This window comes from Rhineura floridana, chromosome 4 (assembly GCF_030035675.1).
Source record: "Rhineura floridana isolate rRhiFlo1 chromosome 4, rRhiFlo1.hap2, whole genome shotgun sequence".
NCBI classification, from domain to species: Eukaryota; Metazoa; Chordata; class Lepidosauria; order Squamata; family Rhineuridae; genus Rhineura; species Rhineura floridana.
The window spans coordinates 154,923,199-154,938,477 of record NC_084483.1 but is presented as its reverse complement, the minus strand read 5'-3'; the positions used below and the strand labels follow the sequence as shown (position 1 = coordinate 154,938,477).

Sequence of the window (15,279 nt, the reverse complement as noted above, 5' to 3'; positions counted from 1 at the left end):
TTAAGGCCACTCCACCAGCCTCCCGCCCTCCTTTGAATTTTGGCGGCGCCCGCCCGACCCTCCCTCTGCTGTACTGTGATTCATTTGGTCGCTACGGGGCCGACTAGGAATTTTTGGCCTGCCTGCCTCGCTTTGCTGGCAGGTTTCTTTTGCCTACTCCACACTGTGGTTGGGGGGACGGGTCAAGGGTTAGCATGGGTGCCTTTGGGGTTAATAGGCTGATTGGTCTGTTTTTAGCTTTAATATGTCAACGGTCACTTGTGGCAAAGGAGTGCGGGAAAAGGTTTAAAAGGAAAGGGCAGCTAGGTGACACCTTTAGGCACCTTTGGGGGCAATTGGCGGTCCGGGGGCCTGCAGCTCAGGGCAACCTTTGGGGCCAACGTGCCTCATCCGCTGGAGTTTCAGGGCTCCGGGGGGCGGTGATGCGGGTTGGACCCCCTACACATCTTCAGGGTGTGGCCTGAGCTGGGGTCTGGCACAGGGCAGCCCCGGGCTCAGGCAAGGTTTGGTCGCCCTATGCCTGCAAGCAGGCTTTGCCTGGATCATCAGAAAGGTCCCGCACCTGATTTCCCCTCTGCAGGTTCATTATTCTAATTGATTCCGTTTAATAAAGTGGCCCATGATTTAACCCAATGAATGGTGTTTGTGTTTTATTTTGGCAATAGGCCGCAATACTTCTTTTTGGCTTGCACTTATTTATCCATAAAAGAAATCTGCTTAAATTATCAACAATTCAAAATAGTTTTTTTAAAATTAGGATTGGTTAGAATTTCTGCTCTTGTAGAGATAGCCGTTTCCTCCAATATTGCCACCTCGGGAGGGGGAGGAGGAAATCCCTATGAAACAGGCTTTCTAGCGTATCCTGGAGCCCAGCAGCTAACAGAAATGCTGGAGTTTAATCCTTCACTTATAGCACAATTCTATGCATGCTTACCCAGAAGTAAATTCCACTGTAAATGGGGTTATTCCTGGATGCGCATAGAACTGCAGCTTTAGAATACACTTTATCTAAAAAAAAACAAGTCACAAATCTGAATTAGTCTATTTACTGATTGGGTCTTTTCACAGGTTTGGTTATTTATCTGTGTAAAGGCAGCATAAATATGCCATATAATCTGATCAGCTGGATCTGAATTTATGATTGCTTCTGTTTGATATTAGAAGCACACCATGTCCTCCTCTATGGGCATCACTAGGCCACTGCTAATATCTCAAAGTCTCCTAGTCACCCCATTTTCAAAACAATATTGCACAATAAAGATTGTCATCCTGGGCTCCTGCTGGGAAGAAGGGTGGGATATAAATCAAATAATAAATAAATAAACATTCACAGATATCAGTCATGCCTGCCTGTAAATAAACATCTGTTGTACTATTATTTCTCACAAATGGGAACTGTGTTGGAGTGAATTGTGAAAAGTATAAACGGAGGGGGGAGAGCATGCAAGTGTCATATTTTAACCTAGGAAAGTCAATGAAGACTGTATGAGTTTACATTTGTGGCAGTCACAGTTGGTGTGTCTGATGTGTGGGACTTCTGTCAGAAATGGCCATAAACAGCTGTTTCAAACCTACTGGAGTCCAGGGGTTTGGGTGGCTTCAGTGTCTCCAGAAACTAAGTTGTTGTAGATTGCTTCACACATACACAGAATCCTAATATGCTGGTGTAACCTATCCTATAGTATTAACTCCAGCACAGGAGGCTCCAGCATGGCTTGCAGTAGGTGCAGCCAATGTGGTGCTCTTAGAAATTGTTGGACCACAACTTCCATCTTTCCTGGGCAATGGCCGTGCTGGCTAAGTTTGATGGGAACTGTAGTCCACAACATCTGGAGGCTACTATGTTGGCTACCCCTGGTTTATAGAATTGGGGAAAGCTTCTCTGCTGTTAGGTGCACAGGGGATATACAGATGCGGCTTGCATTAGCAAGGCCCACTTAAGGCATCACAGTACAAAGGCAAAGAGACTTCTATATATGCTGTGCAACATAGCGGCAATCCTCTGGACCCACAACAGAACCTTTCAGATTCTGGTAAATCCAGAGTCCAGTACGATAGAATCATGCAGTACATTTCCAGAGGAGGTGACAAGTTAAGTGTACCTCAAATCAGTGTCACACGGCAAACCATTAATACCAGTAAGGTAATTCACTAATCTGCAAAAACCTTGTGGTTTAAGAACGTGCCTATAGCCCACAGATATTTCTATCCAACTTTAAAAAGCAGGAAAATTGGGCAGCTATAGTAAATGCACCAGGGGAGCAGGAGACCTGACCTCCTTTCTGAGATATTGTACTACCATACAAATCGGTCAAAATGCAAACACCATTTGGGTTGGTCTTTCACAGTCCAATCCACTTCCTGTGTAGCTTGGAAGAATTTTGTAACGTGCCTCAGCATATGGTGAGTGGTGGCAATACCTGCCATCTCCAAAGATGGAGAATTACATTTTGGTATGTTTGTTGGTGTTCTTCTTACTTTGATTCATTCCTGTGTTACTATTGTTTCTACAGAGAATCTAATCTAGAAAATTTTATTTCTCTCATTCATCCTAGAAACCTGTGTCAAATTTATTTTTATTAATTTCAAAGCCTTTTTCATGATGGTGAAGACAACCTTTTGAGTTTCAAATTAGAGGTTAAGTTCTATTTCTATTTTGGGTGCATTAACAGTTGAATATGAAACTGCAGTCTGATGTAAAATCAGACTGATTACAATATGTTGCTACTTCAATTATGATTCTAGCTGTTGAAAAAACAAACTTAGCGTGCCCAAGATGCATGTTTTCAGCATGCTATGTTTAAACCACTTCATTTAAGGCAAGGTGGGCATGGTCAATTAAAAACATAGAACACACCTAGCATTTTGCTAGAATATATTTCATCTCCCACTGCTTTATCTTGTGCAAACTGAGACACTCCTGATGTCTACTGGAGACTTCTGCAGAATAGTTATTCCACAATTATTTTTTAGTGTAAATTTTGCAAAGTGTTGCTGTACTTCACATATTCACAGAAATGGAAGCAAAAGAAAATGATTTACTATAGGAAACTTCACTAGCATTGCAAAGTAAATGAGACATATTTAAAGTGACTATCAACTATATCAACTGTCTTAATAATGTTGCTGCCTCCCTGCTAAAACAAGATCAGCACAGCACATGTCATGTTTCTATTATTTGGGCTGACTGGGTGTTGCCACCACTCACCATATGCTCAGAGGCACATGTTACCAAATTCTTCCAAGCTACACAGGCAGTGGATTGGACTGTGAAAGACCAACCCAAATTGTGTTTGCATTTTGACAAATTTGTAGGGCAGTACAGTATCTCAGAGAGGAGGTCAGGTCTGCTGCTCCCCTGGTGCATTCACTATAGCCGCCCAATTTCCCTGCTTTTTAAAGTTGGATAGAAATATCTGTGGGCTATAGTTATGTTCTTAAACTGCAAGGTTTTTTGCCTATTAGTGAATTTCTTTGCTTTTTAATCCGGGAGGTAAGAAATGGGATCCTGTGCAAGCTTGGTGAGAATGGATTGATCATTTGCATGCTTATTGAGTTCACTGGGATTTACTCCCCTGCAATCATGCTTAGGATAGTTGAAACTGACCACAGGATGGGGAGGGGAGGAGGAGGAGAGGAACAGCAGAGAGGAGGACTGGGATGGGAGCAGGAAGGAGGGGGATGGGAGGAGAAGGTAAGGTTTGATCATTTGTATGTTTATTGAGTTCAGTGGGATTTACTCCCGTGCATTCATAGGTAAAACTGGGCAGGGAAGATGGAAGAGGAGGAGGAAGGGAGAGGAGAGGGAAAGGAGGAGAAAGCCAGGTCTGATCATTTGGATGCTTATTGAGTTCAATGGGATTTACTCCTATGTAATCATGGTTAGGATAGGTAAAACTGACCATAGGGGAGGGGGGGAAGGAGTGGATAGGAGGGGGCAAAGGAAGGGGGAGGGGAAGGCAGGTTTGATCATTTGCATGCTTATTGAGTTCAGTGGTATTTACTGCCGTGCAATCATGCTTAAGATAGGTAAAACTGATCATGGGGAGGAGGAGGGGATTGGAGGGTTGGGAAAGGGCAAGAGGGAGGAGATAGGAGGGTGGGCTTGATCAGTTGCATACTTTTTGAGTTCAATTGAGTTCTGTGCAATCATGTTTGAAAATGGAAATGGACTGCCTTCAAGTCAATCCCGTCTTATGGCAACCCTATGAATAGGGTTTTCACGGTAAATGGTATTCAGAGGTGGTCTTACCATTCCCTTCCTCTGAGGCTGAGAGGCAGTGACTGGCCCAAGGTCACTCAGTGAGCTTCATGGCTGTGTGGGGATTCGAACCCTAGTCTCCCTGGTCATAGTCCAATACTGACTTGGGGAAGGGCCAGGGAGGGTAGGAGGAGGGGGATGGGAGGAGATTAGGTAGGTGGGTACTGGGCAGAGGGGAAGCCCCTTTCTAAAAGGAAAACATTGTGAACAGTATCATTCTTTTTTCAGCGTTTCCCCCACCTTTTTATTCTACAGCAGGCACATGTAGCCTTCCACCCAAATTTAAACCAAAGCCATCCCCGGCCACTTCCACACCAGACCTTTATTTCACTTTGGACAGTCATGTCTTCTCTCAAAGAATCTTGGGAAATGTAGTTAGTGAACGGTGCTGAGAGTTGCTAGGAGATGCCCTGTTTCCCTCAAAGAACTTCAATCAGAGCGGCTGACTGTTAAACCAGTATGGCTACTGGAGCTCTGTCAGTGGAACACTTCCCAGGATTCTCTGAGGGAAGCCATGACTGTATCACATGAAATCAAAGACTGGTGTGGCCCCCTGATTAGCCAAGCCCAGCAGCTGTGAGTCTGGCTTTTAGAACACTGACAGTTGGTTCTTACTGGGCATGCCCAACATTATCATTCAATGCAAAAATTGTAAAATTAAATAAAAATCAGTGAGGCATTTTCTTTTCAACTGCAGAAGATGGTGGTCAGAGTATGGGGCAAGGTCAGTAACAGGATTACAGATACTCTGTGAACATGGCTGATTTTTAATGAATTTCAAGAGATTATGAGAACTCCGACAGAAAAAAGTCCAAAAGGGCTCTGGGTTTTTTCTCTCTTTAGATTTTGAACTCTTGATTCTGACTGTTTTGTTTATCGCCATGAAAATTGAGAGGGTTGTTAAGCAAGCGTTTCTGAGTTCAAGACTATAAGTTTTGTAAGGTTTTGTTTTGAAATATGCTTATGGGAAGCATCGGAATGGCATGGGGGTATTTTCAATTTAACATTGCGGAAAGTGAAAAATCCATGCTGGCTATAGCATACAGCCACTTTCATGGCTGTATAATTAATATATAGCGATCTGAGAAACAAGAGTTTCTTTGTATGCAATTGAACATTCTTGGAATGACTGGCACCTTGCAATGGTTTTACTGAAGAGAGAACATTGGATTTATATATTTTTAATTCATTCCAATTGAGCAGTCTACTTATTTGCTAAGATTTTCAAAGGCTTATTGACAGCAAGAAATCTGGCTGGTTTTAGCATAGAATAGTGAGCTGACCTAAGTGCTGAAAATATACCGTAGTTACCGAATCAGCTCAACTAAGCTGTTTTTGTTTTCAACATCTAGCGTAAACAGTCTTACAGCTATAAGACATTTGAAAAAGAAAGGGAAAAGTAGGCATAAGGAAAAGTAGATTATGCTAAATGTCAAGACTCTTGTGCACAAACAATTAGAGTGCCAAAAGATTAAAGTCTATATGTGTGTCTCCACAGATGTTAGTCTATGTATCATTATTCCATGTTTCTGTTTCTCTGCCTCTGTACCTACAGGGGGCAGAGGATAATACCTTTACTCCCTGTCAAACACATCAGCAAGCAACTTTGCTTCATACTAGTATTTGTGCAGCCTTCTGAAGCAATAAAGGGCTATGTAAGAGGTAAGACTAGAAGAGTACTGGGCACGTTTGACATTAATGATAACAGAAAGGGCATGCATTCTCACCTGGAGAAGAAGAGGCAAGTGTACCTAGATTAAATTTCTTCAAATGAAAAATTATTCTTAACAACTTTTGAGAGCATGCAACAAAAGGCAACATATCCCCAATTTTTTCAGTATTTAGGTATTTCAACCATGGACATAGCTGCTTTGTTTGAATGGCACAAGAACAGTTCCATAATTCAAGCCTTTCCAGATGATAAAAACAGTTAAATTTCTATTCTTAATATTACAGTAATACAAGGTGGATTCAGTGATAGTAGTGTAATATCTTGTTCCCAAGCAATGATGAGTAAGACAGGCTTGCTGGGTCAGGGAAGGATTGCCATGCTGCAGAGAGACTGCCTCTTTACAATGTTGCTTTTTTTAAAAAGGAGGGAGAGAGGGGCTCCAATGCTGCAAAAAAGATACATAACATGCACTATTTTTGAAGGGGGGGAAAGATATGTAAAAGGGTAAGGGTGTAAAATTGCTGTTTGCTAGATTCATTTTCTAAATATATATATAAAATGTACATACTCATAGCAGTGGGAACTCATAGCAGTAGAGAACACGTTATACTTACTCTGTGAAAACATCACAGTGAATATATTGCAGTTTGATTACAGGGGAAATGTTATTTCCCTACAACAAAAGCGCTGGTTGTGAAAACACCTGAATCAAATGACTGCGTATTTGTTATTTAATAAAGCTGCCACCTGGAAAGGCTTAAAATGCATCTGCAGATTATAACTATTTCTAACCATGGGAAAGGTTAGTCTTACCTTTCCCAATGAAGTTTTTTCTCATTTGTATTAATCAGCTGCATCCTTGTAATATAATCAATAAAGCTTTCAACTTCTCCACCTACGCTAGTAAGCTATTAACTTCAAGCTTTGTGACTGTGTCAATGAAGTGTTTAGGCTCTGGTCACCTGGAAGCCTCTGATCATAATTGGGAAGAAACTCTTTAAACTCACTTTAGAGAGGACATCGGTGCCTCAGACAGATTGATTATATTAGTAGGTTGCTTTATTTTGAAAGCTTGTCCAGCTGCCTGCAGCAATGAACAATGGAGGTTCAAGTCTTCCCAAGGCATCATGCAATCAAATCTGGCTGGATACTCAAGGCCATTCAATTGTACCTTTACAGTTCAGGTCAGTTGGTCAGACTCCTCTACACTTGCCTCCACAGAAATCTTAGCTGAATGTGGCCTGACAAGTGGCAGCATAGACTGTGCTTCCCACTGTACCCCCACTGCTTATACTGTTGGCTGGATACTTGAGTGGCTTCATGCTGCTGTCTCTCCGGACATAAAAGTGCTCTAATCTCCAGCGCTCCCAGCTTTTCTGAAATTCTGTACGAACCTTACATAAGAAGGAAACAAAAAGACAAGAGAGGAATAATCCAGTTTTGAGACTCTAAGAAAAGGTACAATGTCCCATATAATTAAGAAACACTGGCAAGGTTCTAAGGCCACTCTTACTACTTCAAATAATTTCTGTAATTACTTAATTAGTCCATCATAGGTAGTTTCATAAGTGAAATAATAGCAGCATATTCTCCTTCCTCTATAAATAGATGCATGTGTGAACAACAGCAGAAAACAGCATGCCTTAACTGAACTCCTTGCTACAAGCAGCAATCTGTTGATCTAAAGTTGGGGTGAACACAGTGCAAACCAATCTGAAGTTTCTGCTTATCATTTTAAGCACTCCTTTGTAACATCTGATATTCTCCCTGTGTATGCAGAGTCTATTTCATAATACAGATATAACTAGAGTTCATCATTTTAGGTATTTCAATGGTTCAAAAAGCTTGATTAAGCCTGAAATCCTAGATGAGAACAAGATGCAATGCTAATCCTACTTAGTTGGGAATAAGCCCCATTGATTTACTTCTGAGCAGACTTGACTAGGATTGTGATGTTCCTTGGGAGTGCCAATGAATTCAGAGGGATTTACTTCTGAGTAAACATGCATAGCTAATGCCATTCTGCTGACATTAAGATCCACAGCAACAAAAAACTATAAAAGGCGTGGAGTGTTAAAAGTATTGTTATACATAAGTGAAAAAAGACTATTTTAAGTAACTATGATTTGTTGTGAATATAAATTAGAAATGCTGCAAAAGCACAGGCTCATTCCATCTCATTTTTTTAAAAAAAATGCCATCAATGAAAGCTTCCTATTATTATTTTGTGAATGGTAAAGTAATATTTAATTGTTTAATACCTGCTCTGAGCCACTGTTCAAGGCCAACAATCTAGTGACAGTGACATGTGAATGAACCTTAAGATATCATCAGACAACCAAGTTGGTAAAACAAATCTACTAGAGATAAAGTATCTGCTGTTAGGCTTGGGGATGTATCTTTAGAAAGCAAATTATTTTTTTAAACTCCAAAAATATGTCATTGTCAGAACTTTTTTCTAGATTTGTACTTCTTATTAGAAATCTAGTTCTGTAGTCAAAATGTCTGGGTTTTTTTTTTATAACGTGGCTAATTTTGGTTGTCATTGCCACAAATAAGAAAAGCCTGTTAAGTGTAGACAGGGGTGTGCATGATGTGCTATTCTGTGGTTTCTCCCCCAACCCACAGGAAGTTTCTTTTGCTGCCTCAGAAGCCATTTCTCAGAACACCCATGTACTGAAAGTTCCAAAGCTGTATTGAATAAGGACAGCTCACCGTTTGGCCCTCTGGATTACAATGCTCGTCTTAAATTGTAATAGGGGTTCTGAGTACTATGCATCTCAACATGAGAGGGCCGACTTGGCATATATAATAGAGTCCTGGGTGACCCTATTCTTACTCAGCTGTGTCCACCTGTGTACTCAATGCAGCACCAGTCCAGGTCAAAGGGTTGGGGTGGGAGGGTACTATCATCCATAAAAATTCCATTTCCCTTGACAGACCAATCAGCGCTGTGCCTGGGTTTGAGGAATTGTTCATGGTGTTGGGCCAGAGGGATGTTGTTAGTGTACTGTTTACCCCATTACAATCTCCCTAACCAATCTGGCAGAGGTAGTCTTGGGTGTGGTGTTGGAGAACTCCTTCATGGTAGTTTTAGGGGGCTTCAATATCCATGCTGAGGCTGCCTCAGATGGGCCAGTTCAGGACTTCATGGTTTCTATGACAACCATGGAACTGTCTCAGTTCATCACTGGTCCAACCAAAATATCTGAGAGACCACCTCCTTCCCTACAGACCCTCTTGGGTGTTAAGATCAGCACAGAAGGCTTTCTTGGTAGTTCTACCATCCTCAGAAGTTTGGGGTAGTGGCAGCCTGGGAGAGGGTGTTTTTGGTGGCAGCCCCTAAGTCATGGAATTCCCTCCCCACAGAGGTGTGCCTGGCATCTTCATTGTACAGTTTTCAGTGAATGCTAAAGATGAACCTCTTCACCCTGGCCTTTGGCACTTGAGATGTATGCTTGCAGAACTCACCCTATTCTTACAAATGTAATTTGTTTTAATTGCTTTTAATACTGAACTTAGACCTCTGTAACTCATCCTGGGACCTGTGTGTGAATGGCGGGCAATTTTATTTATTTATTTATTTATTTATTATTTGATTTATATCCTGGCCTTCCAGCAGGAGCCCAGCGCGGCAATTAACACCACCACCACAAAATCTCTGCATGAAAAGGGCAGAAACCTTAGGCCCCATCTTTAAAGATGGATTTGAACCAATCTATAAAGGTGAGAGGTCCAGTTTCAAGAGCAAAAGCAGTGAAGATGCGGATTTCAGAGCCTTCCATGACCATGGCTTACCTTCCTGTACTCTGTTCCCCAGTGTCACTTTCCCCTTAACTTGACTCAATGAGCATGGCTAAGGGGAAAAGTGCACCAGTGGAAGGGATTCAGGAATGTAAGCAGTGGGTGGGTGGGGGTTTCAGTACCTCTCACCTGTATTTCTCCCTTCTGTTCTTAAGGTTGGAGATGGTTCTGGCTAGATCTGCCATCATGTTATAGAGTAGGGCTAAGTAACAAAAGGCTTAAATTCAAAGTTTTAATTGAAAGGTCTAGGGTAGAAAAAACTCTTACAAGAAATATAATTTCAGTCCTCAGCTTTTAAAATTTAACTAGGGAGGTATTTCAAATTTTGGGTACTGTGCTTACTGACTTCTTTTTAAGGACCAAAACATTTCCAGTTACACATTTTGGTTTTAAACAGTTTAAAAAAATGAAGCTGTACAACATGTACACTATGATTTGTTCCATCATGGTAGTAGCAAAATTAGAAGCAGCAGCAGCAAAAAAAGGGCCACTTATCACATCATCTAGAATTAGCTTACTGCATAAAAACCGAGGATACATAATAAGGCAGTACTAACTCCCACTTGTAAATGGATAATTGTGCAAACATAAACCATCTAATTCATTACAGTACAACAGCTACATATTGCTGTTAGGGAAAAAATATATTATGAGGTCTCATACTGTTCAGGATCTTTTCCAGAGGGTAGACATATTAGTCTAAACCTTCTCTCTTGTCACCACTATTTGCCTCAGTTCCTCACACTGCCTTCCTGTAAAAGCTAGCTTAGGCACAGGGATGTGCCCGACTCCTTCCACTGAGAAGACATGCAAGTTCTACAACTCTTCCTTAAAAAGATATTTCTATTCTGATCAAAAATCCAGACAAAATAAAGAACCAAACCCAGATTATATACAGATTCTGGTATTGAACAGGATAAGCACTAAGTATATATTCAAGGGTTAAGAACATTTATTAATAATTGCAACTGGATATACTCCCCCAATCATTATTTTCCCCTGAAGGAAAATTCATCCCCTGTCCTGTCATTCCACAGTCTTCTAAGATTCACTTTACCTCCACATAGGGTTGCTAGATCTCCGGTTTTCTGCCGGAGTCTCTGGCAAAAGGGGGCCGTCTCCGGCCTCTGGCAATAGTTTCATTAAACAGGTGGATCTCTGGCTTTTAATTGGCCCCCTCAGCCACGCATGCGTGATTGACACACGCTTCCCGCCCTTTCTCAGTTAGGCAGGGACTGCAGAGACAGGAGGACCGCCATAGTTGTTTCTGTGCTATACCCAGGTGAGGGTGCTGGACATGGAGCCCGCAGCCGCCTGGCTCGCATCTGCCACGACGTGGGCGCCTTCGTCCAGCTGCCACCCCTTCAGGGACCCCCCGTAGCAGCCCCCGTGGGAGCAGTTGCTAGAAGACGGCATCTGAGCAGCCTGGCAGCCTCAGCAGGAGCTGTGAAGAGGCGGTGGCAGCGAGGCTGGGCCGGCTCCTTCTTAGGCCCGGAGCCTGCTCCGGAAACGATGGCTGGCTGCTTCACCCCTCATACTGTGGGTGCCGCTGGGCGGGAGCGGCTGCGATTGGGCTCAGCAGTCTCTGGCTGGGGGGGCCCATCGCAGCCATTGCCGCCCAGTGGCGCCCACAGCATGAGGAGTGAAGCAGCCGGCGAACCAGCTCCGGGCCTAAGAAGGAGCCGGCCCTGGCCGGCCTCCACTCCTGCTGAGGCTGGCAGGCCGCTCGGATGCCGTCTCCTAGCAACCGCTGCCGAGACGGGGCCCACGCAGCCTGGCAGCCTGAGCAGGAGGCGTGAAGAGGCGGTGGCAGTGGAGGCCAGGCTGGGCCGTCTCCTTCTTAGCCCCGGCCCCGGAGCCAGTTCCCCTGCTCTGGAAAGGACGGCCGGCCGCTTCACCCCTCCTGCTGTGGGCGCCGCTGGGCGGGAGTGGTCGTGATGGAGTTCGGTAGTGGCGGCGGCGGCCGCAGCGTCTCTGGCTGGGGGCCCCATTGCAGCCGCTGCTGCCCAGCAGCGCCCACAGCAGGAGGGGTGAAGCAGCCGGGCGTCCTTTCTGGAGCAGGGGAACCGGCTCCGGGCCTAAGAAGGAGCCGGCCCTGGCCAGCCTCCACTCCTGCTGAGGCTGGCAGGCCGCTCGGACGCCATCTCCTAGCAACCGCTGCCGAGACGGGGCCCACGCAGCCTGGCAGCCTGAGCTGGAGGCGTGAAGAGGCGGTGGCAGTGGAGGCCAGGCTGGGCTGGCTCTTTCTTAGCCCCGGCCCCGGAGCCAGTTCCCCTGCTCCGGAAAGGACGGATGGCCGCTTCACCCCTCCTGCTGTGGGTGCCGCTGGGCAGGAGTGGCCGTGATGGAGCTTGGCAGTGGCGGTGGCAGCCGCAGCGTCTCTGGCTGGGGGGGCCTATTGCGGCCACTGCCGCCCAGCAACGCCCACAGCAGGAGGGGTGAAGCGGCCGGGCGTCCTCGGGGCTAAGAAGGAGCTGGCCCCGTCCGTCGTCCACTGCTGCTGTGGGTGGCAGGCTGGAGAGAGAGAAAGAGAGAGAGGCTGGAGAGAGAGAGAAAGAGAGGCTGGAGAGAGAGAGAGAAAGAGAGAGGCTGGAGAGAGAGAGAAAGAGAGAGAGGCTGGGGAGAGAAAGAGAGAGGCTGGAGAGAGAGAGAAAGAGAGAGAGGCTGGAGAGAGAGAGAAAGAGAGAGAGGCTGGAGAGAGAGAGAAAGAGAGAGAGGCTGGAGAGAGAGAGAAAGAGAGAGAGGCTAGAGAGAGAGAGAAAGAGAGAGAGGCTGGAGAGAGAGAAAGAGAGGCTGGAGAGAGAGAAAGAGAGGCTGGAGAGAGAGAAAGAGAGGCTGGAGAGAGAGAAAGAGAGGCTGGAGAGAGAGAGAAAGAGAGAGAGGCTGGAGAGAGAGAGAAAGAGAGAGAGGCTGGAGAGAGAGAGAAAGAGAGAGAGGCTGGAGAGAGAGAAAGAGAGAGAGGCTGGAGAGAGAGAAATAGAGAGAGAGAAAGAGAGAGAGGCTGGAGAGAGAGAAAGAGAGAGAGGCTGGAGAGAGAGAGAAAGAGAGAGGCTGGAGAGAGACAGAAAGAGAGGCTGGAGAGAGAGAGAGAAAGAGAGAGGCTGGAGAGAGAGAGAGAAAGAGAGAGGCTGGAGAGAGAAAGAGAGAGGCTGGAGAGAGAGAGAGAGAGAGAGGCTGGAGAGAGAAAGAGAGAGAGGCTGGAGAGAGAGAGAGAAAGAGAGGCTGGAGAGAGAGGCTGGAGAGAGAGAGAAAGAGAGAGGCTGGAGAGAGAGAGAGAAAGAGAGAGGCTGGAGAGAGAGAGAGAGAGGCTGGAGAGAGAGAGAGAGAGAGAGAGAGGCTGGAGAGAGAAAGAGAGAGAGGTTGGAGAGAGAGAGAGAGGCTGGAGAGAGAGAGAGAGGCTGGAGAGGCTGGAGAGAGAGAGAGAAAGAGAGGCTGGAGAGAGAGAAAGAGAGAGAGGCTGGAGAGAGAAAGAGAGAGAGGCTGGAGAGAGAAAGAGAGAGAGGCTGGAGAGAGAAAGAGAGAGAGGCTGGAGAGAGAGAGAAAGAGAGGCTGGAGAGAGAGAGAAAGAGAGGCTGGAGAGAGAGAGAAAGAGAGGCTGGAGAGAGAGAGAAAGAGAGGCTGGAGAGAGAGAGAGAAAGAGAGAGGCTGGAGAGAGAGAGAGAGAGAGGCTGGAGAGAGAGAGAGGCTGGAGAGAGAGAGAGAGAGAGAGGCTGGAGAGAGAGAGAGAGAGAGGCTGGAGAGAGAGAGAGAAAGAGAGGCTGGAGAGAGAGAAAGAGAGAGGCTGGAGAGAGAGAGAGAGAGGCTGGAGAGAGAGAGAGAAAGAGAGGCTGGAGAGAGAGAGAGAAAGAGAGGCTGGAGAGAGAGAGAAAGAGAGAGAGGCTGGAGAGAGAGAAAAAGAGGCTGCTCTCTACTTCGTTCATATCATGCATAATTTTCTACACCTTTATAAGCCCCCCCCTTTACTCACTTCCCTTCCATCTAAAAAGTTCCACATGTTGTAACCTTTTCATGTCGTAGAGTTGTAACATCCTCTTGGTAATGGCATTATGATATTGGCATTTGAATTCTTTAAAAACTCTCAGATAGATGCCATCTGGGCCTTCTGATTTGTTCACTTTTGTCAGGCTGAGAATGCAGTGACAGATACGGCTCAAGTATGTTGCGTGGCAGCTTGGATCTAGCTTAATTGGCCTAAGAGCTGCTTGGAACTAGCAGTACATTCAGGGTTGTGGCAGCCATCAGCCCCGCCAGAGAAGCCTAAGGTTTCTCTAGAGGGTTCGCTAAGGGAATCAAAGGCTTCTGCAAGCTTTTGTAGGTCACCAGTTCAAATCAAGAACAGATCCAGAGCAAGCAAATCTGCCAGACAGTTCCTGCATGAATCACAAAGTGACAGGCTCAGAACTGTTCCTGGTGGCCACGTGCCAGCTTTGCCACTGACATTCTAGGCATCAGGGTCACAGAGGTAGCAATGCCTATCACTGCTCATCCTTCCCAGTTTTGGCATAAGACATGCTGCCAAGTTTGATTTGCTCTTGCTGTGTTGACCTAATTGACCCTGTTAAAGATCCCATCTTGACCAGTTCAGTGTGGCAAACCCTGACTCCCATTTTAAAAGAGGGAGTCCCGCTTTTGCACGACAAAGGTCTAGTTCTCTATTCCGCCTAGTCTCTTTCTTTCTGCATTCAGATGTATCTTAAAAAGTACATATCTCTCATTTATTGCTGTGCACTTGCACCGGGCATTGCAGAGCTCTTGTCTTTAAGTATTGTCAAATGCTCAAACTACTCAACATAAAATGGCCTGGGGGGGAAGAATGGGGTTTGTATTTATCCTCTATTGTGGGGCTCCCAAACTGTGGTTTGTGGATACCAGTGGTCTGTGAGCTTCATTTGGGTAGTCTGCAGCATTTAAATATTCATATAGATTTTTAATTGTATTTATATTTCTTCTTTATTTCTTATTTTATTGTATTGCAATTTGAATTCTATGGAATGCAAATTGTAATTCCATAAAATACAATATTAGAAATAAAGGAAGTCATAAAAATACAATTAAAAATCATGCTGCGTCCAGCACAGCACATCATAATTGCAACAACAGGCAGAAGAATCATTAAGTGGTCCACCAAGACCCTAATCAATTTTCAGGTAGCTTAGAGACCACTGCTCTATTGTACTAATTTAGTTATTTATCTCTTTATTTGATTAATGTCCTGCCCTTTCTCCCAGTAGGAGCCCAGTCTTGTGCTGATGTGTCCAAAGCTACATCACTTACATATGAGAGGACTTGTGGGTAACCCTGAGTGTGGTGTAGTGGTTAAGGTGTTGTACTATGACCTGGGAGACCAGGTTTCAAATCTCCACACAGCCATGAAGCTCACTGGGTGACCTTGGGCCAGTCACTGCCTCTCAGACTCAGAGGAAGGCAATAGTAAACCACCTCTGTCTGAATACTGCTTACCATGAAGACCCTATCTGGGATCAACTTGAAGGCAGTCCATTTCCATTTTGCATTACCCTAAGCTTGTGAGAAAGAATGACCT

The 15,279-nt window shown here is 44.9% G+C and overlaps 1 protein-coding gene across 1 annotated transcript in view; it reads right to left on the bottom strand.

Annotated features, from left to right (window-relative positions):
• Positions 1 to 5,470: 5,470 nt before the first annotated feature.
• The window catches only part of GLP1R (glucagon like peptide 1 receptor), a 177,083-nt gene continuing 167,274 nt past the window's right edge, over positions 5,471 to 15,279 (bottom strand). The window contains exon 13 of the mRNA XM_061624898.1: positions 5,471 to 7,327. Coding sequence (XP_061480882.1) covers positions 7,160 to 7,327 — 168 coding nt within the window. The 3' untranslated portion in view covers positions 5,471 to 7,159. The remainder of the gene's footprint in view (positions 7,328 to 15,279) is intronic.